Source organism: Oncorhynchus kisutch, linkage group LG18 (assembly GCF_002021735.2).
Source record: "Oncorhynchus kisutch isolate 150728-3 linkage group LG18, Okis_V2, whole genome shotgun sequence".
Classification (NCBI taxonomy): Eukaryota; Metazoa; Chordata; class Actinopteri; order Salmoniformes; family Salmonidae; genus Oncorhynchus; species Oncorhynchus kisutch.
The window spans coordinates 65,619,560-65,642,059 of NC_034191.2; the positions used below are offsets into that span (position 1 = coordinate 65,619,560).

At 43.1% G+C, this 22,500-nt stretch overlaps 1 protein-coding gene across 1 annotated transcript in view; it reads left to right on the top strand.

Annotated features, from left to right (window-relative positions):
- Positions 1-22,500, top strand: part of ctnnd2a (catenin (cadherin-associated protein), delta 2a) — a 386,866-nt gene that overhangs the window by 39,725 nt on the left and 324,641 nt on the right. The window contains exon 2 of the mRNA XM_031795295.1: positions 989-1,128. Within this exon, the coding sequence (XP_031651155.1) occupies positions 994-1,128 (135 nt within the window). The 5' untranslated portion in view covers positions 989-993. The remainder of the gene's footprint in view (positions 1-988; positions 1,129-22,500) is intronic.

Genomic DNA, 22,500 nt, shown 5'->3' on the forward strand with positions numbered 1-22,500 from the left:
AGAGAGAGAGAGGGGTAGAGAGAGGGGTAGAGAGAGAGTGAGAGAGAGGGGTAGAGAGAGAGTGGGTGTAGAGAGATAGAGAGAGAGTTTGATTAATTTGACTGTACTTGTCTGAGTGGGAGGCTAGGAGAGGAGTCACAAAAAAATCAATGGCCTGGGAAATGGAAGTCTCTGTGTGTGTCTGCGTGTGTGTGTTTTTCTTCAGTTCTTTGATGGTAATGTCCTGGTAATCTAGAAGCGGCAGAAAGAGGGAGGGAAAGAGCGGGACACAAACAGGCACACACACACAGGTACCTCTTAAAACACCTCCTCACAGTAACAGGTTTACCACTTGAACGTGCCAGTGCCAGCCTGCAGATTGGCAGTTAGCACTTCCAGAGCGCCTGGCGACATTCAATAGCGAGACGCTTGTACAAAGGCGTTGCACAGAATTAGCAGTGAGTTCTCTCTCTCACTCGCTCATCACTTTCACTCTCTCATCGCTCTCGTTCTGTCTCTCTCTCTTTCTCTCTCAGGATAGGCTGACAGACTGCTCACACTGCAGGTTATATAAGCCAGCTAACACTCTGAAGTGTGAGCGAGGGAGCTCCAGCAACATTGGAAAGGCCAGTATAATCTGACATGATTTGATTTCACTGCCTAAACCCTCAGAATCTCTAATTATCCCCTAGTGTCTACCTTTCATGAAGTCTGCAAGGCCCTACCATGTTGGATGTTTGATTTTAAAACAGTGTTTTTCTACTCATGTTCCTATTATGTGATGTTTGTATAGACACGATGATATCATTGCTCTTGTGTAGGAGGTATTCTACCTGTATTACTATTTAAGGATAATAATATTGTTTATAGGAGGCATTTCAGGTGACACATTTATTACCATGTAGTGAAAATGATATTGTCACTGTATAATGATATTATTATTGCTCTGTAGCAGGTACACTGTGTGATGTTTGTATAATATGCAACGTGATGTTGATGTCGTCTATAGGAGGTATGCCTGTGCCAGACCAGCCATCAGAGCAGGAGAAGGGAGCCAGTCTGCTGAGTCCAGGTCTACCGTCATCTAACGGAGATGGATCAGACGGGACGGAGACCACCTCCGCTATCCTGGCCTCCGTTAAAGAACAGGTAGGCCTGACTCTCTCTCTCTGTGTGTGTGTGTGTGTGCACATTATTTGTGTCAATATCAGTTGTCAGCATGGGACTTAAACACACTCTAAGTTTATTTAATCAAAAACACACATCTTAACTACAAACTGATTTGCAGTAGAACCTGACACTGAAGCAAGATGAGTATTCTAGTCCTATGCAGTGGGTTCAGTGTTTTAGAAGTCAAGGATGAGTGCTTGGCAGGGGAATCAGGAGGTAATGGGGAGACATTATGTAGATTATGAGAGGAGAGCTGCAGCCAAGTAGACAGCATTGAATAAGACATTAAAACAAACCACCCCAACCACTCAACAGGGAACCTTCTATCTAGATACATTATTGAAAAGAGACACGGAAAAGTGTCTGTCTCTGTGTGTGTATACAGTCACACAGTTGTGTGTATATATATATATATATATATATATATATATATATATATATATATATATATATATAATATATGTGTACAAAACATTAAGAACACCTGCTCTTTCCATGACATAGACTGACCAGGTGAATCCAGGTGAACGATATGATCCCTCATTGATGTAATTTAAATCCACTTCAATCAGTGTAGATGAAGGGGAGGAGACCGTTTAAAGAAGGATGTTTAAGCCTTGAGACAAATGAGACATGGATTGTGTGTGTGCCATTCAGAGGGTGAATGGACAAGACAACAGATTTAAATACCTTTGAACAGGGTATGGTAGTAGGTGCCAGAGGCAATGGTTTGTGTCAAGAACTGCAACGCTGCTGTTTCTTTCACTCTCAAAAGTTTCCAAAGGACATCCAGACAACTTGACACAACTATGGGAAGCATTTGTCACGTTCGCTAGAGTAAATGTCGGACCAAGGTGCAGAGGATGTTGAGTTCCACATTATTTAATGTGGAACCAAAAGGGTTTGCAGTAAAGTCTCTGTGTGGGGGGGGTACAGTCCTGACCATAGAGAGTCCTTATTTTCTATGGGAGAGTAGGTCAGGGTGTACCAGACTGGGGAGGCGTACTGGAGGCCTGATGCGTGAGGCCGGTACAGGTGACACCGACTGGTGACACGCACTTCAGGGCGAGTGCGGTGAGGAGGCACAGGACATACTGGACTGGGGAGGCGCACTGGAGGCCTGATGCATGGGGCCGGTACAGGTGACACCGGACTGATGACACTCACTTAAGGGCGAGTGCGGGGAGAAGAAACAGTCCTGACCATAGAGAGTCCTTTTTTCTATGGTAGAGTAGGTCAGGACGTACCAGACTGGGGAGGCGCACTAGAGGCCTGATGCGTGGGGCCGGTACAGGTGGCACCGACTGGTGACACGCACTTCAGGGCGAGTGCGGGGAGAAGAAACAGGACGTACTGGGCTGTGAAGGCGCACCAGAGATCTGGTGCGTATAACCTGCATCAATGGTACCTGTTTGATGACACGCCTCGCACGGCAAGTGCGAGTAGCTAGCACAGGACGCACTGGGCTGTGGAGGCGCACTGGAGACCTCGTGCGTAGAGCCGGCACAAATTGTACCGGAATGATGACACACTTCGCATGGCGAGTGCGAGGAGCTAGCATAGGACGTACTGGGCTGTGGAGGCGTACATCTGGGTGAGTGCGAGGAGCAGGCACAGGACGTACCGGACTGGGGAGGCGCGCTGGAGGCCTGATGCGTGGGACCGGCACAGATTGCACCGGACTGGTAACACGCTCCTCCAAACGCCGGCGTTGCTGCATACTCCTCGCCAATTCCATTCTCTGGTATCCCTCCTCGCACTGTTCCATTGACTCCCAGGCGGGTTCTGGCACTCTCCCTGGGTCGACCGACCACCTCTCTACCTCCTCCCACGTTGTCACTGGTTCACACCTCGGCCCCGCCGACCACCCCATGTGCCGCCCCCCCAAAAATATTTTGTGGCTGTCTTTCGGGCTTTCCTTGTGGCCGCAAACCCCAACCTCGTCGCTGTTCTCCCTTCTCTCCTTGTGTCTCCCGCCATGGGAGGCGATCCTGTCCTGCCTGGATTTCTTCCCAAGTCCAGGATCCCTTCCCGTCCAGAATCTCCTCCCAAGTCCATGTTACCCTCTCCTCCTGGGCACGCTGCTTGGTCCTGTTTTGCTAGGATATTCTGTCACGTTCGCTAGAATAAATGTCAGACCAAGGCGCAGCGGATGTTTAGTTCCACATTATTTAATAGAAAGTGAAACTAAGCAAAGACAAAAACAAATAAACTATAAACTAACAACGAACCGCGACAACAGAGATGCTACGTGCATAAACACAGATGGAAAAAACAGCTACTTAAATATGATCCCCAATTAGAGACAACAATTACCAGCTGCCTTTAATTGGGAATCATACACAATCACCAACATAGAAAAACAAACCTAGAACCCCACATAGAAATAAGAAACTAGACTAACCCCCCCAATCAAATCGAATCAAATTAAATGTATTTATATAGCCCTTCTTTCATCAGCTGATATGTCAAAGTGCTGTACAGAAACCCAGCCTAAAACCCCAAACAGCAAGCAATGCAGGTGTAGAAGCACGGTGGCTAGGAAAAACTAGAAAGGCCAAAACCTAGGAAGAAACCTAGAGAGGAACCAGGCTATGAGGGGTGGCCAGTCCTCTTCTGGCTGTGCCGGGTGGAGATTATAACAGAACATGGCCAAGATGTTCAAATGTTCATAAATGACCAGCATGGTCAAATAATAGTAGTCACAGTAGTTGTCGAGGGTGCAGCAAGTCAGCACCTCAGGAGTAAATGTCAGTTGGCTTTTCATCGCCGATCATTGAGAGTATCTCTACCGCTCCTGCTGTCTCTAGAGAGTTGAAAACAACAGGTCTGAGACAGGTAGCATGTCTGGTGAACAGGTCAGGGTTCCATAGCCGCAGCAGAACAGCTGAAACTGGAGCAGCAGCACGGCCAGGTGGACTGGGGACAGCAAGGAGTCATCATGCCAGGTAGTCCTGAGGCCTGGTCCTAGGGCTCAGGTCCTCCGAGAGAGAGAAGGAAAGAGAATTAGAGAGAGCATACTTATATTCACACAGGACACCGGATAGGACAGGAGAAGTACTTCAGATATAACAAACTGACCCTAGCCCCCCGACACATAAACTACTGCAGCATAAATACTGGAGGCTGAGACAGGAGGGGTCAGGAGACACTGTGGCCCCATCCGATGATACCCCCGGACAGGGCCAAACAGGAAGGATATAACCCCACCCATTTTGCCAAAGCACAGCCACCACACCGCTAGAGGGTTATCTTCAACCACCAACTTACCATCCTGAGACAAGGCCGACTATAGCCCACGAAGATCTCCGCCACGGCACAACCCAAGGGGGGGGGCACCAACCCAGACAGGAAGATCACGTCAGTGACTCAACCCACTCAAGTGACACACCCCTCCTAGGGACGGCACGAAAGAGCACCAGTAAGCCAGTGACTCAGCCCCTGTAATAGGGTTAGAAGCAATCACGCCCTGACCTACTCTACCATAGAAAATAAGGACTCTCTATGGTCAGGACGTGACAGCATTGGAGTAAACATGGGCCAGCACCCCTGTGGAACGCTTACGAAACCTTGTAGAGTCCAACTCAATATTAGGAGGCATTCTTAATGTTTTGCACACTCAGTGTATGTGTGTGTTTACAGTATTGTACTAGTTTGTGCAGAAATGGAGAGAGAGATAGTTAATATCAATGGCCTGAGAAATGGAAGCATTTGTGTGTGTGCTTGCACACCTGTGTGTGTTGTAGTCAGTATACACTACTTGATCAGAAGTCTGCTCGTCGAGCATCTCATTCAAAACTCATGGGCATTAATATGGAGTTGTTCCCCCCTCTGCTGCTATAACAGCCTCCACTCTTCTGGGAAGGCTTTCCACTAGCTGTTGGAACATTACTGCAGGGTCTTGCTTCCCATTCAGCCACAAGAGCATTAGTGAGGTCAGGCATTGATGTTGGGCGATCAGGCCTGGCTCGCAGTCGGTGTTCCAAAGGGGTTCACTGAGGTTGAGGTCTGTGCCAGACAAGTTCTTCCAAATCGATCTCGGCAAACCATTTCTGTATGGACCTCACTTTGTGCTCAGGGACATTGTCATGCTGAAACTGGAAAGGACCTTCCCCAAGCTGTTGCCACAAAGTTAGGAGCACATAATTGTCTAGAATGTCATTATATGCTGTAGCATTAAGATTTCCCTTCACTGGAACTAAGGGGCCCGAAGCATGAAGAACAGCCCCAGACCATTATTCCTCATCCACCAAACTTTACAGTTGTACTGTGCATTCTGGCAGGTAGCTATCTCCTGGCATCCGCCAAACCCATATTCGTCCGTCAGACTTCCAGATGGTGAAGCGTGATTCATCACTCCAGAGAGTCCAATGGCGGGGACGCTTGACATTGCAGATGGTGATATTAGGCTTGTGTGCGGCTTCTCGTCCATGGAAACCCATTTCATGAAGCCTACCACTTTGCGGCTGAGCCATTGTTGCTCCTAAACGTTTCCACTTCACAATAACAGCACTTACATTTGACCGGGGCAGCTCTAGCAGGGCAGAATGTTTTTTTCCTTATTTAACCTTTATTTAACTCTTCAGTAAGGCCATTCTTCTGCCAATGCTTGTCTACGGAGATTGCATGGCTGTGGCAACGGGTATGGCTCAAATAGCCGAATCCACTAATTTGAAGGGGTGTCCACATACTTTTGTTGATGTAGTGTATCTCCCCTCACAATCCATTGAAAGTCAAATATTCCTCTGCCTCCACAATCTAAAGGGGCAGCAGGGTAGCCTAGTGGTTAGAGTGTTGGACTAGTAACCGAAAGGTTGCAAGTTCGAATCCCCGAGCTGACAAGGTACAAATCTGTCGTTCTGCCCCTGAACAGGCAGTTAACCCACTGTTCATAGACCGTCATTGAAAATAAGAATTTGTTCTTAACTGACTTGCCTAGTAAAATAAAAAAAGGGATTCTTTCAGATAACACATTCCTGTGTGTGTGTGTGTGTGTGTGTGTGTGTGTGTGTGTGTGTGTGTGTGTGTGTGTGTGTGTGTGTGTGTGTGTGTGTGTGTGTGTGTGTGTGTGTGTGTGTGTGTGTGTGTGTGTGTGTGTGTGTGTGTGTGTGTGTGTGTGTGTGTGTGTGTGTGTGTGTGTGTGTGTGTGTGTGTTCAGCTCTTTGGTGGTAATGTCCTGGTAACCTTGCAGGCGCAGTCCCTCTGTGAACATGCTAAACACATGGCTATCACCATGGTGACCAATCCAGAGAGAGGACACACCTGGCTGTTAGCTTCTGTTAGCAGGGAGGTGTGTTTGTGTGCAACCCCCTTCCCCACACAACATACCTTGTCCACTTATTATTGTTGAGGTGACCAGCTGTGTGTTCTGAGTGTCAGACAACCAATTATACAGCTTGCTATTATATACAGTAATTATACCCACTGGAACACCCTACTCCCACTCCCTTTCTCTCTGTCTCAGCCCCACCAACTCTCTCTGTCTCAGCCCCACCCACTCTCTCTCTCAGCCCCACCCACCCACTCTCTCTGTCTCAGCCCCACCCACTCTCTCTGTCTCAGCCCCACCCACTCTCTCTGTCTCAGCCCCACCCACTCCTTTCCCTCCTTACAGTGCTCCTTGCCGTGAATCTTTCTGTGAATTATTATTCACCTTTCCCTTCTCTGTTCACAATGCTAACTTGCTACCTGTGATTTCCTCTTTAGGGGCATTTTCACGTCACACATTACCACAGAGCCAGTGGGTCACGTCGGTTCAGACTGTGCTTTTATAGAAAAAAATCATTATATATTTAATATGCCATTTAGCAGATGCTTTTTTCCAAAGCGACTTACTGGGTGGCCCCAGCGGGAATCGAACCCACGATGACTCTACATCTGATCTTATGTGTGTCTGTCTGTGAAGAGGCTGGTTCACGTTGCCATGCTTCCTACCACAGCACTTACTCTAGGGGCCACGTCCACATTCACCAAATTGAAACATTTATTTTAAATTATTTCAAATAAGTCAAATTTTTCCCTTGCAAATACGTATGGCATTGACAGTGATGGATGGCTAATCTCTCTGCGCCTCTTCATGGCTATAGTCTATATTATATTATAGACTAATACAGTTGAAACAAATGAGTGGAGCTGTTGCTATCAAACGTGAAGTCATCAGGGACCGACGGCGGCTCAATATTAATTACTGCTGAGGATTAATTCATGTGACATTGTCGTCTTCGTTCGCTCCAATCTACAGTATAATTGTATGAGATGATCACCTCGATGAGTTCAAACGAGACAGACTGGGAAGTCAAATTAAATGTTAAAATACTGTGATTAGAAATGAGCTATTCACAAATTGCGGGTCGCTTTGCCACGAAACAATTTATAATTGCAGACTAGCGCTGTCAATGTCAAACTCAAACTCTTTTGATGCACTGTTTTGAAATTTAAAATGTTGTTCTCTTTTCCAGAAATTCGAGTTAGAATCTAGGTATATGCTTAGAATATGTGTACAACGCCCATTAGTATCAATATCCAGAGATGTTCTATTTCTGGGTTTATTGTAGTCTCTGGATATTTATAGAAATGGGCATTGTACACGTATTCTAAGCATAAAGCTAGATTCTAACTCAGATTTTGGAAAAGAGAGCAAAACTTGACACAACTGTAGAAAGAATTGGAGTCAACATTGGAAGCATTGGAGTCAATGGGCCAGAATCCCTGTGGAATGCTTTCGACACCTTGTAGAGTCCATGCCCTGATGAATCGAGGCTGTTCTGAGGGCAAAAGATCAGCAAAAAAGACTGTATAAAATAAATAATACAAATACTGAGGTATATTGCATGCTCAAAATTCTATTATTTTGTACTAATACAATAAACTTTTGCGTATTTCTATAATTGATTTTATTCATCTTTATTTTTGCTCATCTTTATCAAAGGTGCCAATTCATTCCAATTGGCTCGTAGAGAGAGAATATCAGAATCACCTTTATTCACCAAGTACATTTGCACATACTCAGAATTTTACTTGGTGGTATGGTGCTGCTAGTGATAGACAACATTTAACGTTAGAGACGACAGAACAAAGTTCCCACACATTATATACAACTAGGTAGAGTGATCATAGAGCTATAAGAGAATTAGAAGATATACAAATATACAGTGAGTATACGGTTGATATACAGTGGGTATGCTGTTGATATACAGTGAGTATACGGTTGATATACAGTGGGTATACGGTTGATATACAGTGGGTATACGGTTGATGTACAGTGGGTATACGGTTGATATACAGTGGGTATACGGTTGATGTACAGTGGGTATACGGTTGATGTACAGTGGGTATACGGTTGATATACAGTGGGTATACGGTTGATATACAGTGGGTATACGGTTGATATACAGTGGGTATGCGGTTGATAGACAGTGGGTATACGGTTGATATACAGTGGGTATACGGTTGATATACAGTGGGTATACGGTTGATATACAGTGGGTATACGGTTGATATACAGTGGGTATGCGGTTGATATACAGTGGGTATACGGTTGATATACAGTGGGTATACGGTTGATGTACAGTGGGTATACGGTTGATGTACAGTGGGTATACGGTTGATGTACAGTGGGGAAACGGTTGATATACAGTGGGTATACGGTTGATATACAGTGGGTATGCGGTTGATATACAGTGGGTATACGGTTGATATACAGTGGGTATACGGTTGATGTACAGTGGGTATACGGTTGATGTACAGTGGGTATACGGTTGATATACAGTGGGTATACGGTTGATATACAGTGGGTATACAGTTGATATACAGTGGGTATACGGTTGATATACAGTGGGTATACGGTTGATATACAGTGGGTATACGGTTGATATACAGTGGGTATGCGGTTGATATACAGTGGGTATACGGTTGATATACAGTGGGTATACGGTTGATGTACAGTGGGTATACGGTTGATGTACAGTGGGTATACGGTTGATGTACAGTGGGGAAACGGTTGATATACAGTGGGTATACGGTTGATATACAGTGGGTATGCGGTTGATATACAGTGGGTATACGGTTGATATACAGTGGGTATACGGTTGATGTACAGTGGGTATACGGTTGATGTACAGTGGGTATACGGTTGATATACAGTGGGTATACGGTTGATATACAGTGGGTATACGGTTGATATACAGTGGGTATGCGGTTGATATACAGTGGGTATACGGTTGATATACAGTGGGTATACGGTTGATATACAGTGGGTATACGGTTGATATACAGTGGGTATACGGTTGATATACAGTGGGTATGCGGTTGATATACAGTGGGTATACAGTTGATATACAGTGGGTATACGGTTGATATACAGTGGGTATACGGTTGATATACAGTGGGTATACGGTTGATATACAGTGGGTATGCGGTTGATATACAGTGGGTATACGGTTGATATACAGTGGGTATACGGTTGATGTACAGTGGGTATACGGTTGATGTACAGTGGGTATGTGGGGAAACGGTTGATATACAGTGGGTATACGGTTGATATACAGTGGGTATGCAGTTGATATACAGTGGGTATACGGTTGATATACAGTGGGTATATGGTTGATATACAGTGGGTATACGGTTGATATACAGTGGGTATACGGTTGATATACAGTGGGTATACGGTTGATATACAGTGGGTATGCGGTTGATATACAGTGGGTATACGGTTGATATACAGTGGGTATACGGTTGATATACAGTGGGTATACGGTTGATATACAGTGGGTATACGGTTGATATACAGTGGGTATACGGTTGATATACAGTGGGTATACGGTTGATATACAGTGGGTATACGGTTGATATACAGTGGGTATGCGGTTGATATACAGTGGGTATACGGTTGATATACAGTGGGTATACGGTTGATATACAGTGGGTATACGGTTGATATACAGTGGGTATGCGGTTGATATACAGTGGGTATACGGTTGATATACAGTGGGTATGCGGTTGATATACAGTGGGTATGCGGTTGATATACAGTGGGTATACGGTTGATATACAGTGGGTATACGGTTGATATACAGTGGGTATGCGGTTGATATACAGTGGGTATGCGGTTGATATACAGTGGGTATACGGTTGATATACAGTGGGTATACGGTTGATATACAGTGGGTATACGGTTGATATACAGTGGGTATGCGGTTGATATACAGTGGGTATGCGGTTGATATACAGTGGGTATGCGGTTGATATACAGTGGGTATGCGTTTGATCTACAGTGGGTATACAGTTGATATACAGTGGGTATACGGATGATATACAGTGGGTATACGGTTGATATACAGTGGGTATGCGGTTGATATACAGTGGGTATACGGTTGATATACAGTGGGTATACGGTTGATATACAGTGGGTATGCGGTTGATATACAGTGGGTATACGGTTGATATACAGTGGGTATACGGTTGATATACAGTGGGTATGCGGTTGATATACAGTGGGTATGCGGTTGATATACAGTGGGTATGCGGTTGATATACAGTGGGTATACGGTTGATATACAGTGGGTATACGGTTGATATACAGTGGGTATACGGTTGATATACAGTGGGTATGCGGTTGATATACAGTGGGTATACAGTTGATGTACAGTGTATAAATGTACAAAAATGTACAGTATCAGTATGAATATATATAAATGCAAAGAGATGAACAGAGTAATGCAGTATAGTGCAGTTATTTAGAGTACAGTTCAGAGATGGCTTGATGCAGTGTGCCACATATAGTGTATAGTCCTTTAGTCTCTATGGGCCAGAGGGCCACAGCCCGGGTAAAGAAACCTTTCAGGTGGTGGGAGGTTTTGGTCATGAGTGACATGAACTGCCTGCAAGAAGTAAATTTTTGGAGGAGGGGGTGCGAGGGGTTGACAATGATCTTTCTTGCCTTGGAGTCTTGCAGTACATGGATAAGGGCAGGTGGCAGGCGATGACCCTCTCTGCAGACCGGACAATGCTTTGCCGTTGCAGCGGGCAGACACAGACCCAAACCAGACTGTAATGAAGGATGTGAGGACAGACTCAACGATTGATGCGTAAAACTTTTGAGTTTTTTCAGCTGCCGCAAGTAGTACATCCACTGGTCTGCCTTCTTGGTGACCTCTGTGATGCTGTCCTCCCACTTGAGGTTGTTGGAGATGATGGTCCTCAGGGATTTGAATGATTTAGCCATGCTAACAGCTGAGCCGTCAATCTAGAGGGGTAGAGATGGTGGAGGGGCGTTTTCTGAAGTCAACCACCATTTCGATGGTTTTGTCTGTGTTGACTGCACCAGGCCACTAGTCGGTCGACCTCTCCACGGTACATTGCTGTCGGTGATGAGACCGACCAGAGTGGTTTAATCTTTAAACTTGAGTGTGCGTTGTTGGAGGTGCATTCATTGGGTGTAGAGTAGAGGTGAGTGCACACATCCTTGAGGCGCTCCGGTGCTGAGGGATAATAATCCTATGGAGATTTCCGGTTAGATAACATCAGAGCAATGAATAATGTACAGTTCCGCATGGAGGGAATATGTGTGTGTGTGAGTGAGTGTGTGTGTGCTTGTGTGTGTGCGTGTTTTTAAAGTTTATTTCTATGTGGTTATTTGTTCATAGTTTGTGATCCAAAGAGTACAGTATGTAGCATATGGAAGCACCAGTGGTGAAGTAATCATGATTATAATAGATTTGAGTTAGAACGGTCCTTCTGATAGCTCTCAGATTGCTTTATGTTTTATGGCAGAACTCATCTAGTTTTATAGTACAGATGTATCCAATAGGGCTCAGTGGACTATGGTTGTGTGATGAGGAACCTGAGACCTAAAGACTTGTAATTGTCTCCCACAACCAATGCTTAGACTGAAGCTCAGTGGGATAATTCAATTTTGAGGCACACGGATTAATTGTTGTGGTCCTCGACTTTGTAATTACTATATTGGGTAGACTTTCTTGTGCTCTCTACATAGAAATCAGTGTCCCAGTCATCCAGCTGTTCACTGCACTTTATAATCAGCAGAAAACAAACTTTGCTGCTCTGAAATATTGTTTTAATACCCAGACCTCAATAAGATTATTGATTTATAGGTTGTTTATTCTATATGGTTCCTCCTTCTCAAATATCATTGACCCTGTTTTAGGGGAGATGTGATTTGTGTGTGTGTGTGTGTGTGTGTGTGAGTGTGTGTGTGAGTTTGTGTATATCTCTCTCCTGTTCTCACCCCTCTCTCTCTCGCTCTCTCTCGCTCTCTCTCTCTCGCTCTCTCTCGCTCTCTCTCTCTCTCTCTCTCTCTCTCTCTCTCTCTCTCTCTCTCTGTCTCTCTCTCTGTCCCTCTCTCTCACACCCTCACCCTCTCTCACTCCCTCACCCCTTCCCTCTCAATCCCTCCCCCTCCCAATCCCTCTCTCACCCTCAATCTCTCATCTCTCTCTCCCAGCTCTCTCTCTATCGATGTTCTGTCTGTGTAATGCCAGTCGTGACAGGCTTGATTTGCAGTTTGGTTAAAATAACACCTTCTCAGGGTCAGGACGGGAGGAGAGAAATTCAAATCTCCTTTTCCTTGTCACAGCAGCAGTCCGATATGGAGGGGGAGAAAGCTTCTCTCTGCTGGCTGCTTGTCAGGCTGTCTGCTACCAAGTTTACTTTTCTAACGTTGTGACAGTTTAAAGTCATGTGAATGAATTGGAAAGGCCACATATAAAATAACAATATCAGATCTCTCCCATTCATGTGATGTAAAATCACCTCAACATTATAGACCACTTTTGGAGGAATTATTATAGACCACTTTTGGAGGTGTTATTATAGACCACTTTTGGAGGTGTTATTATAGACCACTTTTGGAGGTGTTATTATAGACCACTTTTGGAGGAGTTATTATAGACCACTTTTGGAGGTGTTATTATAGACCACTTTTGGAGGAGTTATTATAGACCACTTTTGGAGGTGTTATTATAGACCACTTTTGGAGGTGTTATTATAGACCACTTTTGGAGGAGTTATTATAGACCACTTTTGGAGGTGTTATTATAGACCACTTTTGGAGGAGTTATTATAGACCACTTTTGGAGGAGTTATTATAGACCACTTTTGGAGGAGTTATTATAGACCACTTTTGGAGGTGTTATTATAGACCACTTTTGGAGGTGTCATTGTAGACCACTTTTGGAGGTGTTATTATAGACCACTTTTGGAGGTGTCATTGTAGACCACTTTTGGAGGTGTTATTATAGACCACTTTTGTAGGTGTCATTATAGACCACTTTTGGAGGTGTTATTATAGACCACTTTTGTAGGTGTCATTATAGACCACTTTTGGAGGTGTTATTATAGACCACTTTTGTAGGTGTCATTATAGACCACTTTTGGAGGTGTTATTATAGACCACTTTTGTAGGTGTCATTATAGACCACTTTTGTAGGTGTCATTATAGACCACTTTTGATTTGGAAGTAATCTACCACTTTACTGTAACCGTATGATAGCGTGATACTGTAGTATAAGCAGATTAAATGAAGCGGTGTTGCTTTCATGAGGCTTTATTCATTCAATACATCCAAGCTTTGATCGTCAGGAACAGTGTCCTTTCCTTGTCTTTAGAAGCTGAATTCTCTGTCCTTGTCCTCTCTGTCCTTCACCATCCACTCTCTGTGCTAATTTCTGATTACTCAGCTTGGATGCAGATATTTCAAACATTCATAATACCCGCCTGTGTGTGTGTGAATTTTAGCGTGTGTGTGTATTTTTGTGTGTGTGTGAGTGTGAGTGTGTGTGTCAGTGTCTGCTAGTTGACCCCTGTATACAGTGTAATCCTGGACACAGCCATTTGGGGTAAATCTATGAGCGCTGCCAGTAAACACTCACAGCAGGAGGGAGCCTGCACACACACACACACACACACACACACACACACACACACACACACACACACACACACACACACACACACACACACACACACACACACACACACACACACACACACACACACACACACACACACACACACGCACACACACACACACACACACACAGCATATCCGATTAGGGCATCTGGCTGCGGCCCTGTTCCAGTCTCAGTGTAAAGTCACCCCAGTTGGGCTGTAGTACAGATTTTCTATTCCCCTTTAACCAGTCACCGAAGAGCTATGCCCTCTACACTGTCTGCTCACTACTGGAAAATAGACTCCATTCACTCAGTATCAGGGATATCCTTTCTTCCCACTAACATAATGGTGGTGCCAGTTTTCATACTGAAAGTTGATGTAGAGACACTGTCTCTAGTGTTAGGTCGTTCCTTGACCATGACACTCAACGTGAGGTGTGGGGTCTCTCCTTATGCTTCTGTCTGATGATGATGATGGATGGTTTTGGAATTAATATTTTATACTTTTATCGATTTCTAGAATTCAACCATTATTAAAACCACTGTGACCTTCATCAGAATGTCCCTGAAGAGAAGTATTATTAGAGAATTTATATGGCTACCAAACTAGTCCAGAGCAGATCTAAGTTTTGTTTCGTCTGAAGTGTTAAAGGCCCAGTGCAGTCAAAAACATGATTTCCTGTGTTTTATATATATTTCCTCACTATGTTGGAATAATACTGTGAAATTGTGAAAATTATGATCATGCCCTTTTAGTGTAAGAGCTGTTTGAAAAGACCGCCTGAAATTTCAGCCTGTTGTTGTGAGATGGAGTTTTGGCCTATGTTCATTACAGGCCCATCTCAGAGGAAGTTGCCACACCTACATTTATTTCGAGTAATTCCTGTCCTAGAGTGGAATTTCTAATTTAGGTTCCACCTCGAAGACTGACACAGGCTGCTAATACCTATTCAGGAATTGGTGGTATGAACGTTGTGGTGATTTCCACTCGTAGCAGATAAATAACAATAAAAAGGCCACTGACTGACAGCTGTCAGTGTAACAAGCTAGCATGCTAACCAGGACCGGCTCTAGGCTTTTGGGGGCCCTAAGCGAGAATTGGGGTCCCTAAGCATGACTGTCAGTGACTTAAATAATAGGAGAAAAATTGCTGATGCACAATCAAATTTTGAACTTGCACCTTTTGTATTCTGCAGTTCATAAAAACATCACTTATTTTGTGGTGGGGACTAAATGCCCTAAGCGACAGCTTATGTCATTTATGCCGGCCCTGATGCAAACCTTAGCTAGCTAATGAAAGTTATGTGAGCACCTATTTAGTTAAGCAGACTGTAAGTCCAAAAAGTACACCAGCCTACCTTCCAAGAGATTCATTTTTATGAACTGTTTACATGTTGAGGGTTGTTGTTTGTCTGACTCTTGTCGTTTGATAATTCCAGTGAAACTGTGTCGAATATGATCAAATAGCTACAGTGCCTTCAGAAAATATTCATACCCCTTGTCTTATTCCACATTTTGTTGTGCTACAGCCTGAATTCAAAATGTATTAAATGTATATATTTTTAAACACAATAACCCTTAAAATGACAAAGTGAAAACATATTTTAGGAATGTTTTCCAAATTGATTGAAAATGAAATACAGAAATCTCTCATTTACAAAAGTATTCACATACCTGAGTCAATATATGCTATCAGCTTTGGCAGCGATTACAGCTGTGTGTCTTTCTGGGTAAGTCTCTAAGAGCTTTGCAATTGTCAAATTGGTTGTTGATCATTGCTAGACAGCTATTTTCAAGTCTTGTCATATATTTTCAAGCCAATTGAATTCAAAACTATAACTAGGCCACTCAGGAACATTCAATGTCGTCTTGGTAAGCAACTCCAGTGTATATTTCACTTTGTGTTTTTGGTTATTGTCCTGCTGAAAGGTGAATTTATCTCCCAGTGTCTGTTGGATAGCAGACTGAACCAGGTTTTCCTCTAGGATTTTGCCAGTGCTTTGTCGTGCCTTTGGCTATACCGGATTAAGTGATATGACATGCTATTCTATAAAATAATTTCTCTGTAATTAATATTACCTGATTAAGCTAATCAGGTAGATAATTAACTAGAAAGGCGGGGCACCACAAAATAATGTTTATAGAGCTGTTATCTTCCGAATAAACTCTTAAAGACCTAGTCATCTTTTACATCAGTAGCAGTCAATATTTAATCCTCACCTTATTTAGTCTCATCTGAAAGTTGTAAATTCTTGGTTAACTTCATGAACTCTGGCTAACAAGTTGAATCACTGATACAAAAGTTGGTTTAATTATTTATTTACTAAATACCTAACTAATCACACAGAATTAAATATACACAGAATGGATCATACATTGGTTACAAATTATGTCATAAAGTTGCCATGCTATATGCTCATGCTATATTCTGGCTGGTATAGTCGAAATTCATCCTTCCGGCATGTAGGTCGTCACCTTCACATTGGAATTTAATGCTAATTTCATAAGGTTCTCCAAGGTTGGCTTAGCTCTGTAGGTGGTATTTTTCCTTTCAACGTGGGGACCTCAAGTCCACTAACACCGCACTGAGTCAGCTGTTTTGGGAAATAAGCAAACAGGAAACCGCTCACCCAGAGGTGGCGCTCCTAGTGGCCGGGGACTTTAATGCAGGGAAACTTAAATCAGTTTCACCTCATTTCTATCAACATGGGGGAGAGGGGGCAAAAAATCCAGATCACCTTTACTCCACACACAGAGACGCATTCAAAGCTCTCCCTCGCCCTCCATTTGGCAAATCTGACCAAAATTCTGTCCTCCTAATTTCTGCTTACAAGTAAAAATTAAAGCAGGAAGCACCAGTGACTAAGTCTATAAAAAAGTGGTCAATTGAAGCAGATGCTAAACTACAGGACTGTTTTGCTAGCACAGACTGGAATATGTTCCGGGATTCTTCCGATGGCATTGGGGAGTACACCACATCAGTCACTGGCTTTATCAATAAGTGCATCGAGGACGTCATCCCCACAGTGACTGTATATACATACCCCAACCAGAAGCCATGGATTACATACAACATTCGCACTGAGCTAAAGGTTAGAGCTGCCGCTTTCAAGGTGTGGGAATCTAAACAGGAAGCTTATAAGAAATCCTGTTATGCCCTCAGACGAACCATCAAACAGGCAAAGCTCCAATACAGGACTAAGATTGAATCGTACTACACCGGCTCCGATGCTCGTCGGATGTGGCAGGGCCTGCAATCTATTACAGACTACAAAGGGAAGCACAGCCGCGAGCTGCCCAGTGACACATGCCTACCAGACGAGCTGAATCACTTCTATGCTCGCTATGAGGCGAGCAACACTGAGGCATGCATGAGATCATCAGCTGTTCCAGGACGTGTGCTCCGGGCATGTGCTGACCAACTGGCAGGTGTCTTCACTGACATTTTCAACATGTCCCTGATTGAGTCTGTAATACCAACATGCTTCAAGCAGACTACCGTAGTCCCTGTGCCCAAGAGCGCTAAGGCAACCTGCCTAAATGACTACCGACCCGTAGCACTCACATCCGTAGCCTAATACCTATTTTTTAGATAAAAATTGCACTGTTGGTTAAGGCTTGTAAGCATTTCACTGTTTCAGTGTTGTATTCCTTGCACGTTACAAATAACTTTTTATTTGCTTTTAATTGAACTTATCCCAGAGGCTGCTCCAAGATACTGCCGGCGGAGAAAAGGTATTCGGAGTCGACTTCTAGTCCGACTCAGGAGGCGGGTACACCTTCCACCGCTTCAGAGTATATTACTCGCTAATGTTCATTCTCTGGACACTAAAGTAGAGGAGCTCAGGGCGAGGATCTCCTTCCAGAGAATCATCAGGGACTGTAACGTACTCTGTTTCACGGCTTCATGGCTCTCTCCAGACATACTGTCCCTGTCCATACAGCCATCTGGGTTCTCAGTACATCGCTCGGACAGTAATAAAGAACTTTCTGGGAAGAAGAAAGATGGTGGTGTATGCTCCAGGATTAACTACAACCCGGTTACTCAACCCTGGACCTTAGAGGCTGCTTCCCTATATACATAGACATGGAATCACTTTTCACTTTAATAATGGAACACTAGTCACTTTAATAATGTTTACAATCTGCTTTACTCATTTCATATGTATATACTGTATTCTATTCTACTGTATTTTAGACAATGCCACTCCTACATTGCTCGTCCTAATATGTATATATTTCTTAATTCCATTATTTTACTTTTAGATTTGTGTGTATTGTTGTGAATTGTTAGATACTACTCCACTGTTTGAGCAAGGAACACAAGCATTTAGCTACACCCGCAATAACATCTGCTTAATATGTGTATGTGACCAAAACAATTTGATTTGATTTGAACTCTGTAACTGTTTTAAAGTCACCATTGGCCTCATGGTGAAATCCCTGAGCGTTTTCCGTCTCCTCTGGCAACTGAGTTAGGAAGGACGGATGTATCTTTTTGTAGTGACTGAGTGTATTTGATATACCATCCAAAGTGTAATTAACCTCAAAGGGATATCCATTGTTTGCTTTTTTTTACCCATCTACCAATCGTCACCCTTATTTGCGAGGCATTGGAAAACCTTCCTGGTCTTTGTGGTCGAATCTGTGTATGAAATTCACTGCTTCACTGAGGGACCTTACAGATAATTGTGTGGGTTCCAGAGATGAGGTAAAAAATCATGTTTAACACTGTTATTGCACACAGTCCATGCAACTTATTATGTGACTTGTTAAGCACATTTTGACTCCTGAACTTATTTTAGCTTGAAATAAAAAAAGGGGTTGAAAACTTATTGGCTCAAGACATTTCAGCTTTTCATTTTTAATTCATTTGTAAACATTTCAATTATGGGCTGTAGGCCTCCAGTGACACTAAATCTCAATGTAATACATTTTAAATTCAGGCTGTATGACAATAAAATGTGGAAAAATGAAAGGTGTGTGAATCCTTTCTGATGGAAATGTATATACTTTGTTCTCTCTGTTTTCCTTTCAGCCAGCTAGCTAGCTATATATATCAATGAATTATATAAATTGCGGCTGCAAATCCGCCATATAAATAGAAAGAATTTAAGCTCTGGTAATATGGATAGCCTAACTATTGAAGCAATGGGCAAGTTCGTTTTGCATGGCCCGGTGCCCCGGATGAGTGGAGATTTCTCTTTAGGATCAATTCAATGGTTTAAAATGAGCAAACCTCTGCACATCCGGGGCACCGGGCCATGGGAAAACGAATTTGTCTAAAACGTTAGTGGTCAGAACCACTCATCTTGTGGTGACAGGGGAGCGTGGTTCTAACAAATCAGGCGATTTGACCATTTATAAAATGGTCATACTGTATATATTTTTTTAATGAATTATGATCATTTGCAAAAACATTCATTTGCACGCCCTATTTGAATTAGCTCCATGGCAATTCTTATTTTTATTAACCTTTATTTAACCAGGAAGGGATCATTGAGATTAAAATCTCTTTTTCAAGAGCACCCTGGCCAAGATAGGCAGCACCAAGTCATTACAAAAAAATTATAGACAGACCACATGAAAAACTACAAGTAATCTAGTAAAAACCATTGAATTCACAAGAGTATAAAACAGCTAATTAAAAACATTGACAGGTCAGGGAATCAGCCTCAAAATCCTTCATCAGTGATTTAAAAACACCAATCGGGACAAGTTCTTCCAGTTTAAAAGTATTTTGTAATGCGGCCCAGTGTAGGCTACAGAGAAAAGTTGTTAGTCGACTGGTCAGTGCTATCCAGGATCTTTGGATGTCCCTACCCTAAACCCTAACCTTTACTCCTACCCTACCCTAACCTTAACCATAAACATAACCCTAACCTTAACCCTTACCGTAACCATTTTAAATGTCAACTTTAATGAAGTATAGACATCCCAAGGATCCAACATCATGGGTAAGCTCTGAAATCCAAGTGGATTTCTACTGCTGTGAGCATTTAATAGACCAATAAGAAGGAGAGTTCCAAACCTCTCTGCCAATAGTTTTCAGTTTTCCCCTCCCCACTCAGACCACTCCCAGACAGTCCTTAGCTAAATTCTTGCTTTAGATATTGCTCTTTGCTAAGAAGCTGCTTTATTTTGGTTTATTTTTTACACTTTTAATTGAAAACAATCACAGTAAGGAACTACATGTTTACCCAGAAATGATTTGATACTGAGATAAAAATGGACTGAAGTTGGGGTAGTGCATCTGCGACAACTGAGAGTCGAACACTAATGTGGTTTTCCTACAGTAAGGCTCAGATCAACATGGCAGTGTTGTTATTGTTTATAAAAGGTTTTCTTTATAATGTCGAAGTAAACATGTCTCCAACACAAATATCACACTCACAAAAACACCCTAATGATTGGTTGACAATAGTCTCCCACAATGCAGGTGATGGCTGCAGGATGAAGCTGGTGAAGAGCAACTGTAGAAACTTGCAGTCAAAACTTCATTTGATCACATGATTTTTATAAAGTTCATGCAAGTCGGACAATTTTTTTGGCAGGTTTGAAAGTTGATGTCTGCTGGACTTCCTGTGAGAGGGTCAATCTAACCACAGATTCAATCTGAGGGGTCCTGTGTGTGTGTGTGTGTTTGTGCACCACTGTGTGTACAGTATATGCGTGTGTGTGTGTGTGTGTGTTTGTGCACCACTGTGTGTACAGTATATGCCAGTGTGTGTCTTTGACCATTAGCCTTTGATCTCGTTCACATGGGATCATGGTTCTCTAATCAGGGCATATCTAAATATTCTTTCCCCTCATCCCCTCTCCTTTCCTATTTCTCTGGTTCTGTTTCATTAGCCATAACACTTTGACAGACAGAGCCCTGGCCTGGCTCTGCATCAGAATCACAGCTGTACCTGCTAATCACCAACACTGCCCCCGCATGCAGCTAAGCACACCCAGCCTGAATGCTAATACTGAATGCTATCGCTATAGCGCTGTAGTTAGCATATAGAATGCTAATGCCTATATGCTCAGGGACATCTAGTATCAGCGTTGTACATGGCTCCACGAAGTGGCAAAAGGGGGCATAGCCCCTTCAGTTGAAACTTGTGCACCCTCAGTTTTAGTTCTATGTCCCTATATAAAAATAGCAAAAAAGTTCAAATGATTGAGTAACAGGGTGACGCAAAATCTGTATCTCCGCTGCGCTGTGTCAGCACAATGGACAATGTGTGTAGGGGGGTTATGGAAAGCCACTGGGGCGCAGGGTTTCCGTTAGCGGGTAATTGCTGGCTTTTGGCACGATAAAAATAAATGAAAAGCCAATAAATAAAATTGTACCCAGCCAAATTGTCCTGGTCTGCTCTGCTGCTGAGGAGAGAGAAAGCGAGAGAGGAGCCTTGGCCTAGGCTACTTAGTGTTGATTGCAAAGGTGGAGACCTTTTTCATTGAAATAAAATGAAAGAGTATGCCTATAGCGAATAGCCTACAAGGCAGGGCTCCAGACGGCGACCAATTTGCAACCCTTTGACACCTGCTGTGGGAGTAAAATGTTGTATTGGTTACATTTGTGCTGCACAGTCATTCACCTCACTAAAAACGTCCTCTTTTTTTGAGGTTAAAATCATGATTTGGTCAAACAGTAGAGTCAATTATCCTCATGATTCCTGTAATGAAAGTGTCTGCCTGCCTGCCCCTGTACTGGTTTCACTGGGGCCTGCTGCTATGTCGAGTGAGCCACTCTCTCGCTCAAATCCAATTGCTGGGAACACACTGCTATCCTGTTGTCACGGATGGGGAGAGGATGTTCTCAGTGTCTGTAGGTATTTCTCAACTCTCAATTATTAGCTCAATGGCAACTATTTTTCAAAGATATTTGATATGGCGTGTGTGAAATAGGCATCGGCCATTGTGAGTTCTTTGCCTCTTTGGACGGTAGGCTACAACTGCAATGTTTCTTTGGACATTAAATGTACTGTTAGATTAATACATGGCTACTATGAGTGGGTATTATCTTTATAGTTAGGTATCTAGCTAATGTGCATTGAGTTTCCACTTACTAAGGTTGCGAATTAGCCCCAAATAAATTAGCCTAGGATATTAGAGAACATAAAGATGCAGGAAAAGTCATCTTTATTGAACAAAACAAAATAAAACATTCTGCAGCCCTATTTTAACAGTAAAATATAACAACAATAGCATGACTGTCTACCCACAATGCATGACAATCACTGGATTAGGTTGCACATTAAAATATTTTGAATCACATCATCACAAGATTATGACGTAATTTATTGATTCAATACCACCATAGTAGACTATTACAATTTTTAATAAAGCACTGTGAATGACTTTATAAGATGATAGGCGATGATTTCGTGATTTACGATCTTGTCTCATCGCCGCAACTCCCAAACGGGCTCGGGAGAGGCGAAGGTCGAGTCA